Source organism: Desmodus rotundus, chromosome 4 (assembly GCF_022682495.2).
Source record: "Desmodus rotundus isolate HL8 chromosome 4, HLdesRot8A.1, whole genome shotgun sequence".
Classification (NCBI taxonomy): Eukaryota; Metazoa; Chordata; class Mammalia; order Chiroptera; family Phyllostomidae; genus Desmodus; species Desmodus rotundus.
Window position 1 is genome coordinate 6,125,695 of NC_071390.1, and position 26,717 is coordinate 6,152,411.

The 26,717-nt window shown below is 55.6% G+C and overlaps 2 protein-coding genes across 5 annotated transcripts in view; both read right to left on the bottom strand.

Moving 5' to 3' along the window:
* Positions 1-3,538, bottom strand: part of LOC112300168 (scavenger receptor cysteine-rich domain-containing protein DMBT1) — a 33,199-nt gene extending 29,661 nt beyond the window's left edge. For 3 of the 4 annotated variants that reach the window (XM_053922491.1, XM_053922492.1, XM_053922489.1), the window contains exons 1-3: positions 3,515-3,538; positions 2,904-2,930; positions 1,410-1,733 (exon numbers count right to left, since the gene is read on the bottom strand). In XM_053922491.1, the coding sequence (XP_053778466.1) occupies positions 1,410-1,733; positions 2,904-2,930; positions 3,515-3,521 (358 nt within the window). In that variant the 5' untranslated portion in view covers positions 3,522-3,538. The remainder of the gene's footprint in view (positions 1-1,409; positions 1,734-2,903; positions 2,931-3,514) is intronic. The other variant, XM_053922490.1, reaches the window with a different exon arrangement.
* A 560-nt stretch (positions 3,539-4,098) lies between these two features.
* On the bottom strand, positions 4,099-25,076 carry LOC123479290 (scavenger receptor cysteine-rich domain-containing protein DMBT1-like). The gene is made up of 9 exons (XM_053922667.1): positions 24,967-25,076; positions 21,447-21,779; positions 18,584-18,913; positions 15,743-16,072; positions 12,905-13,234; positions 10,052-10,381; positions 7,199-7,528; positions 4,348-4,677; positions 4,099-4,121 (listed from the first exon to the last, which is right to left on the bottom strand). The coding sequence occupies exons 1-9, from the start codon at positions 25,022-25,024 to the stop codon at positions 4,099-4,101; spliced, it is 2,394 nt and encodes a 797-aa protein (XP_053778642.1). The 5' UTR covers positions 25,025-25,076.
* Between the last annotated feature and the right edge of the window lie 1,641 nt (positions 25,077-26,717).

Below are 26,717 nucleotides of genomic sequence, written 5' to 3' on the forward strand. Positions count from 1 at the left end.
GTCCACAGGCCATACTCATCTTGTTCCTCCATCCTCTGGTCACTGACCATGGTCAATATCAGGGTCTGAAAGTGTGAGGGTTGGCGAAGAGACAGAAGTCTCACGTCCCGTCAGGAGGACGACAGATGTTTATGGTTGTCCATTGTCCCACAGAATGGTCATCAGCATGGACACAGTCCATCACGGCAGTAGAGCCCCTCACCCTGAGAATGGATGGCTATCTATGGGGACAGCGACAAAGGATGGGTGTGGAACAGCCCTGGATGAACGATACGGTGCGTCTTGGGCATTCCAGGGATGAAGGGCAAAGCCTGGGCCTTAATGAGGGTTGAAGGAGCTTTGAGTGTGGTTCACCTAGATTGAGAAGGAAAGCTGCTGGCATGCAGAAAGAAGCGTTCTCTGAGAGGGTCGCCTGCAACTGGCCCGGCCAGTGTGTGGGATGGGCCTGAGCAGCTGCGACGAAGAGGAGGAACATGGCAGACCAGGAGCACGCAGTTTTCCGGCCCACACCCAAGGCGGATGACCCAGGTCTGAAGCCCACCAAGCAGACGCCAGGCACGTGCCCTGGCTGTGCACGCCAGCGCTGGCTGCCCGAACCTCTGCCGCCGCAATCACCTGCGTCCCTGTGCCTGAGGATGACTTTGCTGTTGGTCAAGGTGAGCGTCATGCTGAGACCGGCCACAGGGGCCCTGGCCCACACCCGAGGCATTACCAGAGGATGACCCTAAGGAACTCCAGTCACCAATTCTTCAGTCTGAAGGTGTGGTGACGGTGGTCATCTAGAGCAATTTCTAGAGTCTCCCCGTGCATTGCTCCACTGTCCCCAAGGCCCTGCTTGCCTCCCTAGCATTCCATTCTCTGGCCGCCTGCGCTGTCACACCTCACCCCACCCCCTGCCGCTCTTCTGTAGTTCACAGAGGAGCTCTGTGCTCGGGGGTCCTGTCCTCAGTGACACATTCTGGCAGAGCCCCAAGCACTGCACTCGTCATGCCACAGAGCCTCCCACCCACCCCGACACCTCGACTTGGCTCTGCCTAAGAGCATGGCCACAGGAGAACCCGAGGTGGGAGGTGAGCTCATGTTACAGGGGCAGAATGGAAAAGCTCCCTGCTGGGCCCTCAGGAACCTTGACCCTGAGCAAGAGCAGGGTGCCACAAGTCCCCTCCAACAAGCTGAGGGCAATTCCGAGGGACTGCCAGGGTCCTGTTGGACCGACCCCCTCTCTCGACCAGAGCAGCTGGCACAAACCCTTGGGTGCCTGCTGCCCTGCAATCAGGTCCAGTAGCTGCTCCCCTGGAGTAAGGGCGGACGCTGCCAGGCTGAGGCGGGGGCACTACAGTGGGAATCTGGTCTGTCCTGACTGAGTCTGTCGCCCCACGAAAGGGAGACCCACCACGGGTGAGGCCCACCTGAGCAGATGACGCCGGCGTCCTCCCCGTGGTTGCAGTTGTGCGAGTTCCAGCCTCGGTGCGGGCAGCTCCACAGCTGGGACTCGTTCCCTGAGCAGCCCACGTCGTCCAGGGCAACGGGCCCAGAGCCCTGACCAAACAGGGCACTTCCGGGTGCCGATGTGGCCCCACCACAGCCCAGCTGCCTGCACACCACGGTGGCGTCATTGATGTCCCAATCGTCGTCACACACGGTCCCCCAGGAGCCTCGGTGGAGAATCTCTACCCGGCCCTGACACCGGTCACCTCCATTCACCAGCCTCAGGGCCAAACCAGGATCGGATCCTAGAAGGGGACATGAAAATTCACTCTCTCCTGTATCTCCTGCAGGAACGGCTTCTATGGTGTGAGCCAGGTTCACAAGCCTTCTGGGCCCAAGACTTTGTGTTCAGGTTTTTGTTCTGCGGCATTAAGAGTTGATCGAAGCCTGTTTGTCATCCTTTATCCTCAAGAGGCTTTTTAATGCAACCCTGAGTGTGAGCTGAGACGCATGTTCTCTAGTTGGTTTCCACAGTGCCCAGCCTTTCAATGGCCGAGGCAAGCCCCGGAATGCAAGGGGGGAAGCAGGGAAGCCAGCAGCTGCCTTAGCAGTAACCACTGGGATCAATGTAGGCACCTGCCTCAGGAAACCACCAGGGACAGCTTCCCAGCCCCCACCAGGGAGCAGCCCTCGGGCCTCACTTTGGAGACTCCATCTTCACATGACTCATACCTGTACAAGGGGACCCCACTCCTCTGGGATTGAGGCTAGGTCTGGAGACTCATTCTCCACTGAGCCCCCACAGCTGGCCCTGATATTTATCATAGTAGAAACCCTCCTTCCTACTAAAAGGAAAAAAAACAACAACCCAAAAAAATCCCCATGAGGATCAAGGAAGACCTAGCGCCACATCATCCCCCTCTCCCCCGGGGATGGGAAAGGTGGGCATCAGACCCTATTTGGCCATCAGAGCAAATGGAAACGATTTGTGAGAAGGCACCTAGTGCCAAGCAAGCTGCTCAGGGGCCTCCTAGGACTTGGCCGCTGAGATACCGGGACACACAGAATCCATGTCTTGGTGGGATGTAGAGTTGGGGTGGCAAACGCCCATCATGTGTAGTAAGCAAGCTGAGGGTGATGGCCATACACAGAAGAAGGTAGAGGTGAGGAGAGTGCATGGGACACCCTTGGAACTTCTGCACCCAGCTCTACCGGAAGCTAGAGCTACCACTAAATGTCCTAGATATGTGAGCCGTGGGGATCCTTTCTAGCTCCAGAGAGTGTGAGTTGGGTTCCTGTCACTTGCAAACCAAAATGCCCTGACTAATATATCCCATGACTCTGTTAGGTAGAAGGTTGAGGGACCCCAACACATTGCATGAGGTGATGAGAGCGCAAGGGTTTTAACCCAAGATTCGAGCACGTTGACTACAGTGTTGAGTGCGGGGCTTTGGCTGGGTCCAAATTCTGCTCACCGTAGGAAGGACTCGTGTACCACCAACCTGGAGAGGAAACAAAGCAAGTTCAGGAAGGAGGGCGTAGAATCAAGGTTGGGTCTAGTGATCTGGAGTCAAGGACAGTGGGGGTGGGGGGAGGGGGGCTCTGTGGATGGGGGAGAAGGAGGCCTTTTCTGACAGCTTGCACTGAGCCAAAACCATGGCCTTGACTGTCCGTCACGATGATCACGAGGTGGTACAATCTATAAGAGCAATTACAGGGCTCTCCTCACACACTGCTGCCTTGTGAAAGCGTCCTGGCAGCTCTGGAGAGAGTCTCTGGCATAAAGGAGCTATGTTCTCTCATCACACATAACATTTGGCCTAGGGAAAGCTTTGGAGCAGAAATGACCCCAGGGCAGAACCTCCTCAGTCACCAGCTATGGATAAGCAGTGCAGCCCCAATGCACTCATCCCACTGAGCCAGACCAGCGGATCAGGGTGTCAGGGGCTCCACTATCCCATCTAACCTCTGGAGTGATCAGAGAAGGGACTGCAAGGCAGAAACCTCCACAGGCCCCTCCTGGAGCTACTGGTGGGGGGCTGCTGAGGTGAGCTGCGAGACAGCGGTCAGGGCCAGTGGGACTCACCTGGCATAGCTGTGGACTGGGACCTGGCAGCTGTGAGGGAGAGAGGGTCACATCAGAAACGAAGCACAGAAGGTGGCACAGCTAGAAACACAGAAGAAACTGAGCAGATCAAATGCTCAGGCACACCTGTCCCCTGCCACAGGGGGTGGGGAGGGACGGGGATTTTGCCCTCTGCCCCTGGAAGGATACCCTCGACAGAAAGCAGGAACAACCTGGGCAATTATTTCTGATGTCAGAGTGATCATCCTGTGTGCAGACAGAGGGACAGAGAGGACACAAGAAAAATGTCCACCAAGGAGCTAGTAGCAGTTTGCTGAGAGGGAAGAGTGAGGAGTCTAGCTAAGGGGCAAAACAATGGGAAATGTTTCAGGCCCAACCTAGCAACTGAGTCCAAGATGTTTCCTGCCACCCCTCGAAGGGGCCACTGCCCTTGGCAGAGGACCCCTGGTGTGCAGAGATTGCGTGGAAATTGGCTGAAGAAACTTACAGTCAAGGACCCGTAAAACCCAAGCATACCACAGTGTCAAAGGGATCACTGAAATACTAGCCCACACACCCCGTCCCTGACATTTTCGATTGCTAACTCATGCCATTGACCGGCGGGACCCTAACAGGGAAAAAAGGATTGACTCACACTTTCAGAGTAGACACAAATTCAGCTGTCAATATCTGGCACCAGATTAAGACAAATAGTGACCTAGCATGAGGGCCAAGGAAGATTCAATGAAGCAACGAACACCCTCTAAAAGACCTTGTTGAAAAATGGAACTGAAGAAAAACGTCAGACCAAACACCACCCCGCAAAGAAGAGATCCGCAAGGTGTAAAGCTCACTGGAACAGATGACGCCGGCGTCCTCCCCGTGGTTGCAGTTGTGTGAGTTCCAGCCTCGGTGCGGGCAGCTCCACAGCTGGGACTCCTGCCCTGAGCAGCGCACGTCGTCCAGGGCAACGGGCCCAGAGCCCTGACCAAACCGGGCACTTCCCGGAGCCGATGTGGCCCAGCCACAGCCCAGCTGCCTGCACACCACGTTGGCGTCGTTGATGTCCCAATCGTCGTCACACACGGTCCCCCAGAGGCCTCGGTGGAGAACCTCCACCCTGCCCTGACACCGTCCGCCTCCATTCACCAGCCTCAGGTCCAAGGTGCCTTCAGTCCCGGACCCTAGGGAAGGCACAGGAACAGTTCTTCCGTGACTCTCTTGAACCACCAGGCCTGAGGCATGTCCCTGACCCCTGGGATGCCCTCATGGCCCCACCACCCGGGGAAACAGTCAGCTTTGGACACGTGCACAGGTTCTCCTTCATCAAAGGAAAGGAGCAGAGACGTCCTATCTGGCCAGGGCAAGGCCGCTCCCCTGTGTGGGAGAGTCCAGGACGGGCCTCATGGAGGAAAGCGGCACTTCCTCCGCTCCCCATTCCGGAGCCCCGAGGGTAGGGCTCCATAGCTCCAGGAGCCATTCCCAGTGCTTGGCACCTGCTGGCTCCCCGTGGGGTCCCGGATGACCTCAGGCATGGCACCTGGAGGTGAGGGGACCTCTGCCTCACATGAGGGGCATGGGCACTCTCATCTGCTCTTCTCAGGACAATAGCTAGAAGCCTAAGTGTACAGCCCTGGTCTCACCCAGACATACTAGCCAGGCCTCCAGCACTCACTCTCAGCCAAGGAAGGGGGTCTCTGTTGATCCTCTGCCCCGATCTCACAAGAGACGGATCTCTCTGCAGCTCTGTGACACGTGGGACCTGGTCTCAGAGACTAATTTGTTTGGGGCTCCAAACGGGGATGAAGATATCGAAGGCCCAAGTGGAAAGTCTTTCCGTCACGTTCCATCCCAGCCTTCATCCAGGAGCAGAGGCAGAGCCCGGGGACAGGGGGTGACAGGAATGTATACCCGAGTCTCTGCTAGCCGATTTGGAAGGCATGGAAGTCCTTGGCCATGTGTCCTCAGGTGACCACACAGGAAGAGGCCACAATTGGGGGTTACCAATAGGGACACTTAAGACTTCTGTGGGGCATCCTGAGAATTTCCCATGGGCGTCCTGCGCTCTCTCCCTTAATGTGCACAGGCCTGTCTTCTCTGCGAGCTCAGTGGAGTCCTAGGCCCTGTTAGAAATCCCACTGATTCCTCAAACCCCTAAGCCGGCTGTGTGCTCCTCTGAACCGATAGGACTTTCACCTCTACCATCCCTGCATCATGTGCTGATCGGGACATCTAAGAGGCTGACCTGACTCTAAAGCTTGGACCCAAAGCATCAGGGTCGTGCGGAGGAAACCTGCAGCCCATCTAATGTCCACAGGCCATACTCATCTTGTTCCTCCATCCTCTGGTCACTGACCATGGTCAATATCAGGGTCTCAAAGTGTGAGGGTTGGCGAGGAGACAGAAGTCTCACGTCCCGTCAGGAGGACGACAGAGGTTTATGGTTGTCCATTGTCCCACAGAATGGTCATCAGCATGGACACAGTCCATCACGGCAGTAGAGCCCCTCACCCTGAGAATGGATGGCTATCTATGGGGACAGCGACAAAGGATGGGTGTGGAACAGCCCTGGATGAATGATATAGGGGTCTTGGGCATCTCAGGGATGAAGGGCAAAAGCCTGGGCCTTAATGGGGGTTGAAGGGGTGTTGAGTGGATCATCTAGAGTGAAAAGAAGAGTTGCTGGCATGCGGGAAGGAAGCAGTCTCTGAGAAGGTCGCCTGCAACTGGCCCGGCCAGTGTGTGGGATGGGCCTGAGCAGCTTCGACGAAAAGGAGTAAGATGGCAGATGAGAAGCAAGCACTACTCTGGCCCGGATCCAAGGCTGATGACCCTGGTCTGACGCCCACCAAGCAGACGCCTCGCACTTGCCCTCGCTGTGGACGCTAGCGTTGGCTGTCCGACCTCTGCCACTGCCATCACCTGCCTCACTGTGCCCAAGGACTGAATTTACTGTTTGTCAGGACCAGCCTCATGCCTGAGACCTCTCACCGCGGCCTCGGCCCACACCTGGGAAATTACCAGAGGATGACCCTAAGGAACTCCAGATATCAACTCTTCAGCCAGCAGGTGTGGTGACGGTGGTCATCTAGAGCAATTTCTGGAGTCTCCCCGTGCGTCATTCCACTGTCCCCAAGGCCCTGCCTGGCTCCCCAGCATTCCTTTCTCTGGCCACCTGGGCTGTCACACCTCACCCCACCCCCTGCCACTCTCCTGAAGTTCACAGAGGAGCTCCGCACTCAGGGGTCGTGTCCTCAGTGACACAGTCTAGCAGAGCCCCAAGCAGTGCACTTGTCTCACTACAGGGCCTCTCACCCAACCCCACCACCTCGACTTGGCTCTGCCAAACAGCTGTACCCCTGGAGAACCTGAGGTGAAGCTGAGCTCATGTTACAGAGACAGAATGGAAAAGCTCCCTGCTCTGTCCTCAGGAACCTTGACCCTGAGCAAGAACATGGTGCCACAAGTCCCCTCCTACAACCTGTGGGCAATTCCGAGTGATTGCCAGGGTCCTGTACAGACCAACCTCCTCTCTCGTCCAGAGCAGCTGGCACAACCCCTTGGGTGTCTGCTGCCCTGGAGTCAGGTCCAGTACCAGGGCGGGCGCTCCCCCGCTGATGCAGGTGCGCTGCAAGGGGAATCTCATCAGTCTTGACTGAGCACTGTTGCCCCACAAAAGGGAGTCCCACCATGAGGGAGGCCCACCTGAGCAGATGACGCTGGCGTCCTCCCCGTGGTTGCAGTTGTGCGAGTTCCAGCCTCGGTGTGCGCAGCTCCACAGCTGGGACTCGTTCCCTGAGCAGCCCACATCATCCAGGACAATGGGCCCAGAGCCCTGGCCGAACTGGGCACTTCCCAGAGCCCACGTGGCCTCGCCGCAGCCCAGCTGCCTGCACACCACGTTGGCGTCGTTGATGTCCCAATCGTCGTCACACACGGTCCCCCAGGAGCCTTGGTAGAGAACCTCCAGCCGGCCCGCACACCTGTCACTTCCATTCACCAGCCTCAGATCCAAAGTACCTTCGGTCCCGAAGCCTAGGGAAGGCACAGGAAAATTTCGTCCATGACTCTCTTGAGCCAGCAGGCCTGGGGCAGATCCCAGACCTCTGGGATGCCCTCATGCCCCGACCACCCAGGGAAACAGTCAGCTTTGGACACTTGCTCCAGTTCACCTTCATCACGGGGAAGGAGCAGAGATATCCTATCTGACCTGGGCAAGGCCGTGGCCATGTGCGGGAGCCTCCAGGATGGCTCCCGGGGAGGAGAGCTGCATTTCCTCAGCACCCCATTGGGGGGCCCAGAGGGTAGGGCTCCATAGCCCAGGGGGCCTTTCCCAGTGGTCGGCACTGTCTCGCTACCCCTGGGGTCCCGGGTGACCTCGGCAGGGTGCCAGGATATGAGGGGTCGTCTGCCTCTCGTGAGGGGCATGGGCACTCTCAGCCCCTCTTCTTGGGACAGCACCCAGAGACCTGAGCCTGCAGCCCTGGTCACAGCGGGACATACTAGCCAGGCCTCCAGCACTCACTCTCAGCCAAGGAAGGGGGTCTCTGCTGAGCCTCTGCCCAAGATCTCACAAGAGACGGGTCTCTCTGCAGCGCTGTCCCATGTAGGACCTGGTCTCGGACACTACTTCGTTTGCTGGCTCCAAAACGGGTACAAAGATATCGAAGGCCATGTGGAACCTCTTTCCATCACGTTCCATCCCGGCCTTCAAACCAGAGCAGAGGCAGTACCCAGGGTCTGGGGGGGACAGGAATGTGCTTGCCACTTTGGAGGTGTGGAAGAGCTTGGCCATGTGTCAACAGGTGACTGTTGATAGGGAGAGGCCACAATTGGGCTTCACCAATACAGATGCTTTAAGACTTTTGTGGGGGCATCAGGAGAATTGCCCATGTGTATCCTGCTGCTCTCTCCCTTAATGTGCACAGGCCTGTCTTCTCTGCGAGCTCAGTGGAGTCCTAGGCCCTGTTAGAAATCCCACTGATTCCTTAAATCCCTAAGTCTGCTGTGCTCCTCTAAACCGAAACTGCTTTCCCCTCTGCCATCCCGGCGTCACGTGCTGCTCGGGACATCTCAGAGGCTGACCTGACTCTAAAGCTTGGACCCAAAGCGTCTGGGTCGTGCGGAGGAAACCTGCACCCATCTAATGTCCACAGGCCATACTCATCTTGTTCCTCTATCCCCTGGCCACTGACCATGGTCAATGTCAGGGTCTGAAAGTGTGAGGGTTGGCGAGGAGACAGAAGTCTCACATGCCGTCAGGAGGACGACAGAGGTTTATGATTGTCCATTGTCCCACAGAATGGTCATCAGCATGGACACAGTCCATCACGGCAGTAGAGTCCCTCACCCTGAGAATGGACGGCTATCTATGGGGACAGCGACAAAGGATGGGTGTGGAACAGCCCTGGACGAACGATACGGTGGGTCTTGGGCATTCCAGGGATGAAGGGCAAAAGCCTGGGCCTTAATGAGGGTTGAAGGAGCTTTGAGTGTGGTTCACCTAGATTGAGAAGGAAAGCTGCTGGCATGCAGAAAGAAGCGTTCTCTGAGAGGGTCGCCTGCAACTGGCCCGGCCAGTGTGTGGGATGGGCCTGAGCAGCTGCGACGAAGAGGAGGAACATGGCAGACCAGGAGCACGCAGTTTTCCGGCCCACACCCAAGGCTGATTACCCTGGTCTGAAGCCCACCAAGCAGACTCCTGGCACATGCCCTCGCTGTGCATGCTAGCTCTGGCTGCCCAAACCTCTGCTCCCGCAATCACCTGCGTCCCTGTGCCTGAGGATGACTTTGCTGTTGGTCAAGGTCAGCGTCATGCTGAGACCAGCTATGTGGGCCCTGGTCCACACCCGGGGCATTACCAGAGGATGACCCTAAGGAACTCCAGTAATCAATTCTTCAGTCTGAAGGTGTGGTGACAGTGGTCATCTAGAGCAATTCTGGAGTCTCCCCGTGCATCGTTCCACTGTCCCCAAGGCCCTGCCTGCCTCCCTAGCATTCCATTCTCTGGCCACCTGAGCTGTCACACCTCACCCCACCCCCTGCCACTCTTCTGTAGTTCACAGAGGAGCTCTGTGCTCGGGGGTCCTGTCCTCAGTGACACATTCTGGCAGAGCCCCAAGCACTGCACTCGTCATGCCACAGAGCCTCCCACCCACCCCGACAACTCGACTTGGCTCTGCCTAAGAGCATGGCCACAGGAGAACCTGAGGTGGGAGGTGAGCTCATGTTACAGAGACAGAATGGAAAAGCTCCCTGCTGTGCCTTCAGGAACCTTGACCCTGAGCAAGAGCAGGGTGCCACAAGTCCCCTCCAACAAGCTGAGGGCAATTCCGAGGGACTGCCAGGGTCCTGTTGGACAGACCTCCTCTCTCGACCAGAGCAGCTGGCACAAACCCTTGGGTGCCTGCTGCCCTGAAATCAGGTCCGCCAGCTGCTCCCCTGGAATAAGGGCGGACGCTGCCAGGCTGAGGCGGGGGCACTACAGTGGGAATCTGGTCTGTCCTGACTGAGCACTGTAGCCCCATGAAAGGGAGACCCACCGTGAGGGAGGCCCACCTGAGCAGATGACACTGGCGTCCTCCCCATGGTTGCAGTTGTGCGAGTTCCAACCTCGGTGCGGGCAGCTCCAAAGTTGCGACTCGTTCCCTGAGCAGCCCACGTCGTCCAGGGCAACGGGCCCAGAGCCCTGACCAAACCGGGCACTTCCGGGTGCCGATGTGGCCCCACCACAGCCCAGCTGCCTGCACACCACGCTGGCGTCGTTGATGTCCCAATCGTCGTCACACACGGTCCCCCAGAGGCCTCGGTGGAGAACCTCCACCCTGCCCTGACACTGGTTGCCTCCATTCACCAGCCTCAGGTCCAAGGTGCCTTCAGTCCCGGAACCTAGGGAAGGCACAGGAACAGTTCTTCTGTGACTCTCTTCAACCACCAGGCCTGAGGCATGTCCCTGACCCCTAGGATGCTCTCATGACCCCACCACCCGGGGAAACAGTCAGCTTTGGACACGTGCACAGGTTCTCCTTCATCAAAGGAAAGGAGCAGAGACGTCCTATCTGGGCAGGGCAAGGCCGCTCCCCTGTGCGGGAGCCTCCAGGATGGGTCTCATGGATGAGAGCGGCACTTCCTCCGCTCCCCATTCCGGAGCCCCGAGGGTAGGGCTCCATAAGCTCCAGGAGCCATTCCCAGTGTTTGGCACCCGCTGGCTCCCCCTGGGGTCCAGGGCGACCTCAGGCATGGCACCTGGAGGTGAGGGGACCTCTGCCTCACATGAGGGGCATGGGCACTCTCATCTGCTCTTCTCAGGACAATAGCTAGAAGCCTAAGTGTACAGCCCTGGTCTCACCCAGACATACTAGCCAGGCCTCCAGCACTCACTCTCAGCCAAGGAAGGGGGTCTCTGTTGATCCTCTGCCCCGATCTCACAAGAGACGGATCTCTCTGCAGCTCTGTGACACGTGGGACATGGTCTCAGAGACTAGTTCGTTTGGGGCTCCAAGACGGGGACGATGATATCGAAGGCCCAAATGGAAAGTCTTTCCGTCATGTTCCATCCCAGCCTTCATCCAGGAGCAGAGGCAGAACCCGGGGACAGGGGGTGACAGGAATGTATACCCGAGTCTCTGCTAGCCGATTTGGAAGGCATGGAAGTCCTTGGCCATGTGTCCTCAGGTGACCACACAGGAAGAGGCCACAATTGGGGGTTACCAATAGGGACACTTAAGACTTCTGTGGGGCATCCTGAGAATTTCCCATGGGCGTCCTGCGCTCTCTCCCTTAATGTGCACAGGCCTGTCTTCTCTGCGAGCTCAGTGGAGTCCTAGGCCCTGTTAGAAATCCCACTGATTCCTCAAACCCCTAAGCCGGCTGTGTGCTCCTCTGAACCGATAGGACTTTCACCTCTACCATCCCTGCATCATGTGCTGATCGGGACATCTAAGAGGCTGACCTGACTCTAAAGCTTGGACCCAAAGCATCAGGGTCGTGCGGAGGAAACCTGCAGCCCATCTAATGTCCACAGGCCATACTCATCTTGTTCCTCCATCCTCTGGTCACTGACCATGGTCAATATCAGGGTCTCAAAGTGTGAGGGTTGGCGAGGAGACAGAAGTCTCACGTCCCGTCAGGAGGACGACAGAGGTTTATGGTTGTCCATTGTCCCACAGAATGGTCATCAGCATGGACACAGTCCATCACGGCAGTAGAGCCCCTCACCCTGAGAATGGATGGCTATCTATGGGGACAGCGACAAAGGATGGGTGTGGAACAGCCCTGGATGAATGATATAGGGGTCTTGGGCATCTCAGGGATGAAGGGCAAAAGCCTGGGCCTTAATGGGGGTTGAAGGGGTGTTGAGTGGATCATCTAGAGTGAAAAGAAGAGTTGCTGGCATGCGGGAAGGAAGCAGTCTCTGAGAAGGTCGCCTGCAACTGGCCCGGCCAGTGTGTGGGATGGGCCTGAGCAGCTTCGACGAAAAGGAGTAAGATGGCAGATGAGAAGCAAGCACTACTCTGGCCCGGATCCAAGGCTGATGACCCTGGTCTGACGCCCACCAAGCAGACGCCTCGCACTTGCCCTCGCTGTGGACGCTAGCGTTGGCTGTCCGACCTCTGCCACTGCCATCACCTGCCTCACTGTGCCCAAGGACTGAATTTACTGTTTGTCAGGACCAGCCTCATGCCTGAGACCTCTCACCGCGGCCTCGGCCCACACCTGGGAAATTACCAGAGGATGACCCTAAGGAACTCCAGATATCAACTCTTCAGCCAGCAGGTGTGGTGACGGTGGTCATCTAGAGCAATTTCTGGAGTCTCCCCGTGCGTCATTCCACTGTCCCCAAGGCCCTGCCTGGCTCCCCAGCATTCCTTTCTCTGGCCACCTGGGCTGTCACACCTCACCCCACCCCCTGCCACTCTCCTGAAGTTCACAGAGGAGCTCCGCACTCAGGGGTCGTGTCCTCAGTGACACAGTCTAGCAGAGCCCCAAGCAGTGCACTTGTCTCACTACAGGGCCTCTCACCCAACCCCACCACCTCGACTTGGCTCTGCCAAACAGCTGTACCCCTGGAGAACCTGAGGTGAAGCTGAGCTCATGTTACAGAGACAGAATGGAAAAGCTCCCTGCTCTGTCCTCAGGAACCTTGACCCTGAGCAAGAACATGGTGCCACAAGTCCCCTCCTACAACCTGTGGGCAATTCCGAGTGATTGCCAGGGTCCTGTACAGACCAACCTCCTCTCTCGTCCAGAGCAGCTGGCACAACCCCTTGGGTGTCTGCTGCCCTGGAGTCAGGTCCAGTACCAGGGCGGGCGCTCCCCCGCTGATGCAGGTGCGCTGCAAGGGGAATCTCATCAGTCTTGACTGAGCACTGTTGCCCCACAAAAGGGAGTCCCACCATGAGGGAGGCCCACCTGAGCAGATGACGCTGGCGTCCTCCCCGTGGTTGCAGTTGTGCGAGTTCCAGCCTCGGTGTGCGCAGCTCCACAGCTGGGACTCGTTCCCTGAGCAGCCCACATCATCCAGGACAATGGGCCCAGAGCCCTGGCCGAACTGGGCACTTCCCAGAGCCCACGTGGCCTCGCCGCAGCCCAGCTGCCTGCACACCACGTTGGCGTCGTTGATGTCCCAATCGTCGTCACACACGGTCCCCCAGGAGCCTTGGTAGAGAACCTCCAGCCGGCCCGCACACCTGTCACTTCCATTCACCAGCCTCAGATCCAAAGTACCTTCGGTCCCGAAGCCTAGGGAAGGCACAGGAAAATTTCGTCCATGACTCTCTTGAGCCAGCAGGCCTGGGGCAGATCCCAGACCTCTGGGATGCCCTCATGCCCCGACCACCCAGGGAAACAGTCAGCTTTGGACACTTGCTCCAGTTCACCTTCATCACGGGGAAGGAGCAGAGATATCCTATCTGACCTGGGCAAGGCCGTGGCCATGTGCGGGAGCCTCCAGGATGGCTCCCGGGGAGGAGAGCTGCATTTCCTCAGCACCCCATTGGGGGGCCCAGAGGGTAGGGCTCCATAGCCCAGGGGGCCTTTCCCAGTGGTCGGCACTGTCTCGCTACCCCTGGGGTCCCGGGTGACCTCGGCAGGGTGCCAGGATATGAGGGGTCGTCTGCCTCTCGTGAGGGGCATGGGCACTCTCAGCCCCTCTTCTTGGGACAGCCCCCAGAGACCTGAGCCTGCAGCCCTGGTCACAGCGGGACATACTAGCCAGGCCTCCAGCACTCACTCTCAGCCAAGGAAGGGGGTCTCTGCTGAGCCTCTGCCCAAGATCTCACAAGAGACGGGTCTCTCTGCAGCGCTGTCCCATGTAGGACCTGGTCTCGGACACTACTTCGTTTGCTGGCTCCAAAACGGGTACAAAGATATCGAAGGCCATGTGGAACCTCTTTCCATCACGTTCCATCCCGGCCTTCAAACCAGAGCAGAGGCAGTACCCAGGGTCTGGGGGGGACAGGAATGTGCTTGCCACTTTGGAGGTGTGGAAGAGCTTGGCCATGTGTCAACAGGTGACTGTTGATAGGGAGAGGCCACAATTGGGCTTCACCAATACAGATGCTTTAAGACTTTTGTGGGGGCATCAGGAGAATTGCCCATGTGTATCCTGCTGCTCTCTCCCTTAATGTGCACAGGCCTGTCTTCTCTGCGAGCTCAGTGGAGTCCTAGGCCCTGTTAGAAATCCCACTGCTTCCTTAAATGCCTAAGTCTGCTGTGCTCCTCTAAACCGAAATTGCTTTCCCCTCTGCCATCCCGGCGTCACGTGCTGCTCGGGACATCTCAGAGGCTGACCTGACTCTAAAGCTTGGACCCAAAGCGTCTGGGTCGTGCGGAGGAAACCTGCACCCATCTAATGTCCACAGGCCATACTCATCTTGTTCCTCTATCCCCTGGCCACTGACCATGGTCAATGTCAGGGTCTGAAAGTGTGAGGGTTGGCGAGGAGACAGAAGTCTCACATGCCGTCAGGAGGACAACAGAGGTTTGTGATTGTCCATTGTCCCACAGAATGGTCATCAGCATGGACACAGTCCATCACGGCAGTAGAGTCCCTCACCCTGAGAATGGACGGCTATCTATGGGGACAGCGACAAAGGATGGGTGTGGAACAGCCCTGGATGAATGATACAGGGGGTCTTGGGCATCTCAGGGATGAAGGGCAAAAGCCTGGGCCTTAATGGGGGTTGAAGGGGTGTTGAGTGGATCATCTAGAGTGAAAAGAAGAGTTGCTGGCATGCGGGAAGGAAGCAGTCTCTGAGAAGGTCGCCTGCAACTGGCCCGGCCAGTGTGTGGGATGGGCCTGAGCAGCTGCGACGAAAAGGAGTAAGATGGCAGATGAGAAGCAAGCACTACTCTGGCCCGGATCCAAGGCTGATGACCCTGGTCTGACGCCCACCAAGCAGACGCCTCGCACTTGCCCTCGCTGTGGACGCTAGCGTTGGCTGTCCGACCTCTGCCACTGCCATCACCTGCCTCACTGTGCCCAAGGACTGAATTTACTGTTTGTCAGGACCAGCCTCATGCCTGAGACCTCTCACCGCGGCCTCGGCCCACACCTGGGAAATTACCAGAGGATGACCCTAAGGAACTCCAGATATCAACTCTTCAGCCAGCAGGTGTGGTGACGGTGGTCATCTAGAGCAATTTCTGGAGTCTCCCTGTGCGTCATTCCACTGTCCCCAAGGCCCTGCCTGGCTCCCCAGCATTCCTTTCTCTGGCCACCTGGGCTCTCACACCTAACCTCACCCCCCGACACTGTTCTGTAGTTTACAGAGGAGCTCTGTGCTTGGGGGACCGGTCCTTAGTGACACATACTGGCAGAGCCCCAAGCACTGGATTCATCACGCTATAGGGCCTCCCACCCAACCCCACCACCCCGACTTGGCTCTGCCTACGAGCAGAGCCTCAGGAGGAACTGAGGTGGGAGGTGAGCTTATCTTACAGAGGGAGAATGGAAAAGCTCCCTGCTATGCCCTCAGGGACCTTGACAGTAAGCAAGAACAGGGTGCCATAAGTCCCGTCCAACAAGCTGAGGGCAATTCCGAGTGATTGCCAGGTTCCTGTTGGACCAATCTCCTCTCTCAACCAGAGCAGCTGGCACAACCCTTGAGTGCCTGCTACTCTGGAATCAGGTCCTGTACCAGGGCAATGCTACCTGGCTGAGGCAGGGTCGCTGCAGTGGGAATCTTGTGTGTCCTGACAGAGCACTGTCGCCCCACGAAAAGGAGACCCACCGTGACGAAGGCCCACCTGAGCAGATGACACTGGCGTCCTCCCCGTGGTTACAGTTGTGCGAGTTCCATCCACGGTGAGGGCAGCTCCACAGCTGGGACTCGTGTCCTGAGCAGCGTACGTCATCTAGGACAACTGGCCCAGAGCCCTGACCAAACCAAGCACTTCCCGGGGCCCACGTGGCCTCGCCGCAGCCCAGCTGCCTGCACACCACGTTGGCGTCATTGATGTCCCAATCGTCGTCACACACGGTCCCCCAGGAGCCTTGGTAGAGAACCTCCAGCCGGCCCTGACACCTGTCACTTCCATTCACCAGCCTCAGGTCCAAAGTGCCTTCAGTCCCAGACCCTAGGGAAGGCACAGGAAAAGCTCCGTGACTCTCTTGAGCCACCAGGCCTGGGGCAGATCCTACTCCCCTGGGACGCCCTTATGGCCCGACCACCCGGGGAAACAGTAGGCTTTGGACACATGCACAGGTTCACCTTCATCACAGTCAAGGAGCAGAGACATCCTATCTAGCCAGGGCAAGGCCACTGCCATGAGAGGGATCCTCCACGACAGCCCCCAGGGAGTAGAGCAGTACTTCCTCCTCACCCCATTTGGGGCCCCAGAGGGTAGGGTTCCATCGCTCTGGGGGCCATTCCCATTGGTCAGCACTCGCCTGTTTCCCCTGAGACCTCAGGCATGGCGCCAGGAGGTGAGGGGACGTCTGCCTCACGTGAGGGCCGTAAGCACTCTCACCCTCTCTTCTAGGGACAGCAGCTGGAGGCCAGGTCTCAGCAGGACTCATGACCCAGGCCTGCGCACTAACTCTCAGCCATGGAAGGGGGTCTCTGCTGAGCCTGTGTCCACTATCTCATGAGAGACGGGTCTCTCTGCAGCCCTGTCACACGTGGGACCTGGTCTCAGAGACACTTCATTTGTTGGCTCCAAAATGGGGACGAAGATGTCAAAGGCCCAAGTGGAACCTCTTTCCATCACATTCCATCCCAGCCTTCAACCAGGAACAGAGGCAGAGCCGGGACAGGGGGTGAAAGGAATATATACCCGAGTCTCTGCTTGCCGATTTGGAAGGCGTGGAAGTCCTGGCCATGTGTCCACAGGTGACCGCAAAGGGAAAGGCCATGATCGCGTGTCACCTATATGGACCCTTTAAGACTTTTGTGGGGGCATCAGGAGAATTTCCCATGCGCGTCCGGCCTTTCTCTTCCTTAATGTGCACAGGCCTGTTTTTTCTGCTGGCTCAGTGGGGTCCCAGGCCCTGTTAGAAATCCCACTGATTCCTTAAATCCCTGTGCTTGCTGTGTGCTCCTCTGAGCCGAAAGGGCTTTCACCTCTGCCATCCATGCGTCACATGCTGATCGGAATATCTCAGAGGCTGACCTGACTCTAAAGCTTGGACCCAAAGCATCAGGGTCGTGTGGAGGAAACCTGCAGCCCATCTAATGTGCACAGGCCATACTCATCTTGCTCCTCCTTCCCCTGGGCACTGCCATTGGTGAATCTCAGGGTCTGACACTGTGAGGATTGAAGAGGAGACAGAAGTCTGACGTCCTGTGGGGCGGACAACACAGGTTTATGAATGTCCATTGTCCCACAGGATGGTCTGCAGCCTGGACACAGGCCGTCATAGCAGGGGAGACCCTCGCCCTGAGCATTGGCGGCGATCTTTCATGACAGCGACCAAGGTTGGGTGGCGAACCGCCATGGATGAATGACACAGGGGGTCTTGGGCATCTCAGGAATGAAGGGCAAAAGCCTGAGCCTTAATGGTGGTTGAAGGAGCATTGAGTGGTTCATCTAGAGTGGGAAGGAACTTGCTGGTGTGCAGGAAGGAAGCACTCTCTGAGAAGTTGGCCTGCATCTAGCCCAGCCAGCATGTGGGACGGGCCTGAGCAGCTACGACGAAGAGGAGGAACATGGCAGACAAGGAGCAAGCAGTACTCTGGCCCAGATCCAAGGCTGATGACCCTGGTCTGACTTCCACCAAGCAGACGCCTCACACTTGCCCTGGCTGTGCACACTAGCGCTGGCTGTTCGACCTCTGCTGCTGCCATCCGCTGCCTCACTGTGCCCGAGGAATGACTTTGCTCTTTGTGAAGACCAGCTTCGTGCCTGAGACTGGACACCATGGCCAAGGACCACACCTGGGGAATTACCAGAGGATGACCCTAAGGCCCTCCAGACACCAACTCTTCAGCCTACAGGTGTGGTGATGGTGGTCATCTAGAACAATTTCTGGAGTCTCCCCGTGCATCATTCCACTGTCCCCAAGGCCCTGCCTGGCTCCCCAGCATTCCGTTCTCTGGCCACCTGCGCTGTCACACCTCACCCCACCCCCTGCCACTCTTAAGTAGTTCACAGAGGAGCTCTGTGCCTGGGGGTCCAGTCCTCAGTGACACATTCTGGCAGAGCCCCAAGCACTTCACTCGTCATGCCACAGAGCCTCCCTCCCAACCCCACCACCTTGACTTGGCTCTGCCTTAGAACAGGGCCCCAGGAGGACCCAAGGTGGGAGGTGAGCTTTTGTTACAGAGACAGAATGGAAAAGCTCCCTGCTGTGCCCTCAGGAACCTTGACCCTGAGAAAGAGCAGGGTGCCACAAGTGCCCTCCAACAACCTGCGGGCAATTCTGAGAGATTACCAGGGTCCTGTACAGACCGAATTTCTCTCTTGACCAGAGCAGCTGGCACAATCCCTTGCATGCCTGCTGCCCTGGAATCAGGTCCAGTAGCTGCTGCCCTGGAATCAGGGCAGGTGCTACCCGGCTGAGGCAGGGTCGCTGCAGTGGGAATCTTGTGTGTCCTGACAGAGCACTGTCGCCCCATGAAAAGGAGACCCACCGTGACGAAGGCCCACCTGAGCAGATGACACTGGCGTCCTCCCCGTGGTTACAGTTGTGCGAGTTCCAGCCTCGGTGCGGGCAGCTCCACAGTTGCGACTCGTTCCCTGAGCAGCCCACGTCGTCCAGGACAACTGGCCCAGAGCCCTGGCCAAACCGGGCACTTCCCAGGGCCCAAGTGGCCTCTCCACAGCCCAGCTGCCTGCACACCACGTTGGCGTCGTTGATGTCCCAATCGTCATCACACACGGTCCCCCAGGAGCCTTGGTAGAGAACCTCCAGCCGGCCCGCACACCTGTCACTTCCATTCACCAGCCTCAGATCCAAAGTACCTTCAGTCCCGGACTCTAGGGGAGGCACAGGAACAGTTCTTCCATGACTCTCTTGAGCCACCAGGCCTGGGGCAGATCCCAGACCCCGGGGACGCCCTCATGGCCCGACCACCCAGGGAAACAGTCAACCTTGGACACTTGCTCCGGTTCACATTCATCACGGGAAAGGAGCAGAGATGTCCTATCTGGCCTGGGCAAGGCCTCGGCCATGTGCGGGAGCCTCCAGGATGGCCCCCGGGGAGGAGATCGGCATTTCCTCAGCACCCCATTCAGGTGCCCAGAGGGTAGGGCTCCATAGCTCTGGGGGCCATTTCCAGTGATCAGCACTTACTCGCTCCCCCTGGGGTCCCAGGTGACCTCCGCCAGGTGTGAGGTGTTGAGGGGACGTCTGCCTCTTGTGACAGGAATGGGCACTCTCACCCCCTCTTCTCGGGACTGCACCCGGAGGCCTCAGCCTGCAGCCCTGGTCTCAGTGGGACATACTAGTCAGGCCTCCAGCACTCACTCTCAGCCAAGGAAGGGGCTCTCTGCTGAGCCTCTGCCCAAGATCTCACAAGAGATGGGTCTCTCTGCAGTGCTGTCGCATGTGGAACCTGGTCTTGGACATACCTTGTTTGTTGGCTCTAAAACGGGGACGAAGATTGCGAAGCCCCAAGTCGAACCTCTTTCCATCATGTGCCATCCCAGTCTTCAATCAGGAGTAGAGGCAGAGCCCGGGGACAGGGGGTGACAGGAATATATACCGAGTCTCTGCTTGCCTATTTGGAAGTTGTGGAAGTGCTCGGGCATGTGTCCACAGGTGACCACACAGGGAAATGCCTCGATCAGGGGTCACCAATACGGACCCTTTCAGACTTTTGTGGGGGCATCCTGAGAACTGCCCGTGTGCATCCTGCCGCTCTTTCCCTTAATGTTCACAGGCCTGTTGTCTCTGTGAGCTCAGTGGGGTCCCAGGCTCTGTTAGAAATCCAACTGATTCCTTAAATCCTTAGGCCTTAGGCCCGATGTGTGGTCCTCTGAACCGAAACGGCTTTCACCACTGCCATCCCTGTGTCATGTGCTGATTGGGACATCTCAGAGGCTGACCTGACTCTAAAGCTTGGACCCAAAGCATCAGGGTCGTGTGGAGAAAACCTGCAGCCTATCTAATGTGCACAGGCCATACTCATCTTGCTCCTCCTTCCCCTGGGCACTGCCATTAGTGAATCTCAGGGTCTGACAGTGTGAGGGTTGGCGAGGAGACAGAAGTCTCACGTCCTTTGGGGTAGGCATCACAGGTTTATGAATGTCCATTGTCCCTCAGAATGGTCATCAGCCTGGACAGAGTCTGTCATAGCAGTGGAGGTCCTCACCCTGAGCATTGGTGGCGATCTTTCGAGACAGCCTCCAAGGATGGGTGGGGAACAGCCCTTGATGAATGATACAGGGGGTCTTGGGCATCTCAGGGATGAAGGGCAAGAGCCTGGGCCTTAATGGGGTTTGAAGGAGTGTTAAGTGGTTCACCTAGATTGGGAAAGAGAGTTGCTGGTGTGTAGGAAGGAAGCACTCTCTGTGAAGGTCACCTGCAACTTGCCCGGCCAGTGTATGGGATGGGCCTGAGCAGCTGCGACGAAGAGGAGGAACATGGCAGATGAGGAGCCCGCAGTTGTCGAGCCCACACCCAAGGTTTATGACCCTGGTCTGATGCCCACTGAGCAGACACCTCCCATATGCTCTTGCTGTGGGCACTAGCGCTGGCTGCCCGAACCTCTGCTGCTGCCATCAGCTCCATCACTGAGCTTAAGGACTGCGTTTTGTGTTTGTCAAAGCCAGCGTCATGCCTGAGACCGACAACTGGGGCCCTGGCCTATAGCCGGGGAACTACCTGGGGATGACCGTAAGGAACTCCAGTCACCAATTCTTCAGCCTGCAGGTGTAGAGACAGTGGTCATCTAGAGCAATTTCTAGAGTCTCCCTGTGCATCATTCCTCTGTCCCCAAGGCCCTGTCTGGCTCCCCAGCATTCCTTTCTCTGGCCACCTGCACTGTTACACCTCACCCCACCCCCTGCCACTCTCCTGAAGTTCACAGAGGAGCTCTGCACTCAGGGGTCATGTCCTCAGTGACACAGTCTAGCAGAGCCCCAAGCAGTGCACTTGTCTCACTACAGGGCCTCCCACCCAACCCCACCACCTCGACTTGGCTCTGCCAAACAGCTGCACCCCTGGAGAACCTGAGGTGAAGCTGAGCTTTTGTTACAGAGACAGAATGGAAAAGCTCCCTGCTGTGCCCTCAGAAACCTTGACCCTGAGCAAGAACATGGTGCCACAAGTCCCCTCCTACAACCTGCCGGCAATTCCGAGTGATTGCCAGGGTCCTGTACAGACCAACCTCCTCTCTCTACCAGAGCAGCTGGCACAAACCCTTGGGTGCCTGCTGCCCTGGAATCAGGTCCAGTACCAGGGCGGGTGCTCCCCTGCTGATGCAGGTATGCTGCAGTGGGAATCCCTTCAGTCCTTACCGAGCACTGTTGCCCCATGAAAGGGAGACCCACTGTGATGGAGGCCCACCTGAGCAGATGACACTGGCGTCCTCCCCGTGGTTGCAGTTGTGTGAGTTCCAGCCTCGGTGCGGGCAGCTCCACAGTTGGGACTCGTTCCCTGAGCAGCCCACGTCGTCCAGGACAACGGGCCCAGAGCCCTGACCAAACCGGGCACTTCCCGGGGCCCACATGGCCTCGCCACAGCCCAGCTGCCTGCATACCACGTTGGCGTCGTTGATGTCCCAATCGTCGTCACACACGGTCCCCCAGGTGCCTTGGTAGAGAACCTCCAGCCGGCCCACACACTGGTGACTTCCATTCACCAGCCTCAGATCCAAAGTGCCTTCGGTCCCGAACCCTACTGTGTGCAGAAAGATACCTTCTCTGTGAATGTGTTGTGTTCCCAGGACTGGGCACCTTCCAGTCTCCTGGCCACCTTCAAAACCTAATCACCAGGGGCAAACTTTCTTCTTTGGATATGCACCGAAGGTCATGTTTATCACATGAAAGCTGCTGTTAGGTCCTGTCCTGTCAGGGCACATCTGCTCCGATGTAGGAAGCACCCTTGGCAGCTTCCAGGGAGGTGAGCAGAACTGACAGTCAGACGCCCCATGGAGCAACTTTATTCCATCCTTAGATATAGTTAGAGCATTCCTTTTATATGCTCCTCTTGTGTCCTCTTGCTTCAGGCCTGTTAGAGTGCTTAACATAGGGAAATTCCCTACAAATATCTTTAAGTAGGTTTCACTACGAACATGAGTTTAATCAGAGATCTTCATGGTAACATTATATTTCCCTCCCTCCAACCAAAGTTACTAGAAGTTTAGCGGGAAGGAAATGTTCCTTGGGTTGCTACCCCGAGTATGTCTGGACACCATCCACGTGTTTCATCTCTAAGCAGACTGTGAACATTGTTTCAATTCCCTTGGACATGTGTCCCCTGACCACCCCGTGCTGGAGAGAACTCTGATGAGACCTGCCTCTCCTGGGAGCAGCCCTGACGTTTATCTGGGGATCTGCTATTGGAGAGCATTTTGCACATGCTCCTTCCTGTCCTCCTCCAGGTCAGTGGGGCTAAGGTGTCTGGGGTCAGCACAGAGTTGAGGAGATGACAGAGCTGGCTCTGTGGTCTTGACATTGATGTCTGTGTTCTCTGAGCCAAAGCACAGAGAGTCCTGGAAACCCCTGACTCCTCCCCACCCACTGGGACATAGATGACAAAGGAGGCTACCACCCAAGCTGGGTCCTCTGTCTCAAAGATCTCCCTTTGCACCACATGCTTACAGCATTCCCTCTCGCCCTACCCCTAACATTCTCCTGTGTAAGAGTCACACCCCTGGTATACTTGGTACCATGACCTGCAGAGAAGGACCCATAGAAAATTGTTCACTACCTATTGCAGAAGTAGTCTTGGTATGTGTTGTAGTCATCTCTGCTACAGATTGCAGAACACAGAAGAAACAGAAAATATAGTTGGGCCTCCTCTGAGGAGAATCAAGGATTGAGTGTAAACTTGAATGTGGTACAGAAGTGTCATTTCTGAACTGGATTTTGTCTTCCCGTGTGACTTTGGAAAATGCAACAAACCCATCTAGCCTTGAGTTGTTTCCCTTTAAAAGGCTATTTGGTCCCTGGCTGCTGTGGCTCAGTGGATTGAGTGCCAGCCTGCTACCTGAAAGGTTACTAGTTCACTTTCCAGTCTACAATAAATGCCTGGGTTGCAGGCCAGGTCCCCATTTAGCAACGTGCGAGAGGCAACCAATCAGTGTTTCTCTCGCACATCAATTTTTTCTCCCTCTGTTTCTCCATCTTTTCCCCTATAAAAAGAAATAAATATCTTTTTTAAAAGGCTCTTTGAGGTAAGAGGGGTATCTTTGTATCAACCTATTGACATTATTTTGACCTTCAACATGTAACCTATGCAGGGCTCCAGGAAATGGATTCAAAAATAATGCCCACATCTTTATCTTTCTTATCATTTCTCTTATCTAATTGCATTGGCTAGCTTCTTTAATACAATTTTGAATAGTTGAGAGTGGGGGTCCTGAAGCTCATACTTGTTTTGTTTTTACTTTAGTAGAAATGCTTCTAATGTTTCCCTACTAGGTAGGAGTCTAGTTTTAAGCTTGTGGTTTTCAAATTGCTTCAAGGAGCCCTGGTGCTTGTCCAAGGCCCCAGCAAGAGCCTACATTGTGCTGGGACTTGCAGAGAAGATGACCTGAGAGCTAATCTTAATTCATTGCAACCAGAGCCATCAGTTTTTACACTCAGTGCAAATTCAGGGGGGAACTTTATACCAATAAATCTGGAGCTAAAAATATGCGACCGTTTCCTAATGTTTTCATGAAAACACCACCTCAAGCCCCAGACTGTCCAGAGCCAGCACTGGCTAAGGTCCTCCTGACAGGAAGGGAAGGTGGCGTTCTCTAGCTGCCCAGCTGGTGTCACCATGTGGTGCACACATGTCACACCATGTGGCCTCCTCCCCAACGCCAGGGCCCTGAGGGTTGGGTTTGGGGTCCTGCTTTCATAAAAGCAATTCCCCAAATGAAACTTCATGTTTAGAGTGTCCTCTAGAAGCCTGGGGTTTGGAGGGAGAGTTCTAGAAGTTTTCTGGAAATTAGAATATTTTTGCCTTGGTTTCTGAAATTCATGAATGTAGCAAAAGGGACATCAAGGTGGGGGGTTAGTGGAAGAGAAGAAGGAAGGAAAAAATGAATGAATGAAGGGAGGGAGGGAGGCAGAGAAAGAAGGAGGAAAGAGAATGAAAAAGAAGGAAGAAACAGAGGGAAAAAGTGAGGAAAGGAAGGGAGGAGAGAATAGATGCCAAGAGATGAGGAGAGTAGGAGGAACCAAGAGGCAGGGAGAGAGATAACAGGCCGGCTGGTAATCACCCTGTTCACTTAATTTCTCCGCAAAATGACACTAAGCTACTACGGTCCCTCTGATTTGCTCATGACTCTTTCACGTACGTTTTACACCTTGACGCTCTAAGAACACAAAGACATGCTGAGCTACCAAGTTCAAGTCACTTATCCAAAGCAGTGGGCAACAGACACACACTCAGACCCTTAGTGATCTTGTCTGTGCTCTGCATCCACTTTTGCTCAGAAAATCATGAAGCCAGACACACCTGCAGAAAGAAGTCACATAACGAGCATTGACAGAGGCCATCTATCCTGCCCGTTTCCACAGGACCCAAATGTATGGCAAAGTTTTAGGGCCTCCTAATAGTACACGACCACCTCAGGAATTTTTCTAAGACCAGTTGATCGATTGTAGGGCTGTGTGCCTCACTGAAAATACTGACTTAGTGATTGGCCTTTTCCCACCACAACCATTGCCCTTCACAGCCAGAAACAAAGTGAAAAGAGCCATTCCTTTTCTAGACTTGCAATGACAACCATCAGCAAAGATCTGCCTCCTCCCTGATATAAAACCCCCCTCGAAAACGAAAGTCTGGCACCCACAAACAAGGAGATAGAATTTGCCATGACTTGGAGTGGCAGGAGTGAAATTAGCAAAAACATAGCAATTAGATACAATACCTGAAGACAGAACTTGACCCAATAGGCACATTTCAAGGATGACTCTGGAGATCCCCATTTTGCTGGGCTCTTCTCACATTGAATAAAAAATACCTTGGTATTTATAGATTCCTAGCTGAAAGGAGGCGTGTCTCCTATCCTATCACTGTTATAAATCAATAGAAAGGAAGTGAGGGACTTTGCTAACAGTCAATAGCTAATCTGTGGGAACAATTTAGGTGTGTTAGATTGATTGCTGTATGAATAATCTGGCTACTCCCCAACTGCAAAAGCACTGACATTCGTGAGACAATTTCCAACTTCCTTCTAGGTGAGCCTTCAAGATTCTCAAATGTTCCTTGAACATAGGCTTCATTTTACTCCTGGAGAATCTGAATTCACAGGTGGGAAGTCAGCCCCAAGGGTTGGGGCAGAGCAGGATGTGGGCTGCTGGGCAAATACAGGACCTGGTGCCAATGTGAAAAGCATCTCTTTGGGCTGAGTTGTCTTGGCAGGGCACCCTCTCCTTGGCCCCTGGACTTGGAAAGAGGAGGGTGGCCTTCATGCAGACACAGCTGCTGAGTGGAAGGCAGTGGGATGAGACCATGGAGTCCACAGGCCCGTGCTACCCTGAGCCACAACTTCTGGGTGCCACCTTAGTTCCGTAGCCCAGGAACTGAGAAACGTGGGGCCTCAGACTGAACCACCTCCACCCACTTCACAGGTTTAATATCTTGCTCTTGGCATCCACATTGCAGGAGGCTTGGAGCTTGGCAGACCCTCAACACCAGCCCTGATCTCTTCCTGCCTTGCACACAATTCCGCTCCTTGGTTTTGTTTTGTAGTTACCGCTTTGCCCTTTGAGACCCCAGTCTTCACAACCAGACTCTGGTAAAGCCCCCACCATCTACCAAGAAGGTTGCCAGTCATTTATTTTTATCAAAACACTCTCAGTGGTTGGTGGCTCTTGCTTAGGAACACATGGCTTTGCAGGACTTGCTTCTGTTGTGCTAGCCTGGATGAGCAATGTTGTGAGGTCCTGAGGCTATCAGGTGCCACCTGGGCTTCCTTGCCATGAGCTGTGAATTCAGTCTCCTAGTGCCTCATTTTGGAAGGATACCATGAGCCCAGGCTTCCATCAGCCCTCAGTCAGGATTTAGGGCTGAACATCTATCTGCATTTGGCTTCATCCAGATGAAATGCATTCACCCTTGGATATCTTTTCTAATCCTACAGCTCTCCCTCTTATACCCAATACCCCTACCCCCTTGATGAGAATGGACACTTTTCCAGGACAGGCTCCTTGTTTTTCACTCTTCTCCCGTCTCGCCAACAGTTGGTAAGTGTCAGGTGACAAGATACACACATGCCAGGGAATGCCCCAGACCAGACAACACAATGGATTCCTCTTGCCAGGGGCGATGATTGGTCCCAGAAGTGCTGGGCTGAGAGTGATTATGGAGCTAGGTCTGGGATCATCAAAAACAGAGAGCTGTGACAGATTAGTCATGTCTGCCTTGAGCACACCTAGAAAAGTGCTATAGGAATACTAAATGTCTGTGTGGTAGAATGTGTTCTTCCCCCACAGAAACCACTGCCTGGGCTGAGAGACAGACCTGTATGGTGACAACTGGAACAGGGGGTAGTAAGTATTAAGACAACTTTCTATGGAAACATACAGGAAAAACACCCAAATCTGATGGCAGGAGTAATAGCTCAGAGAAGGTGACTTCTTACACAGAGTCCTGAAACATAAACAGGAGCCATTTGCA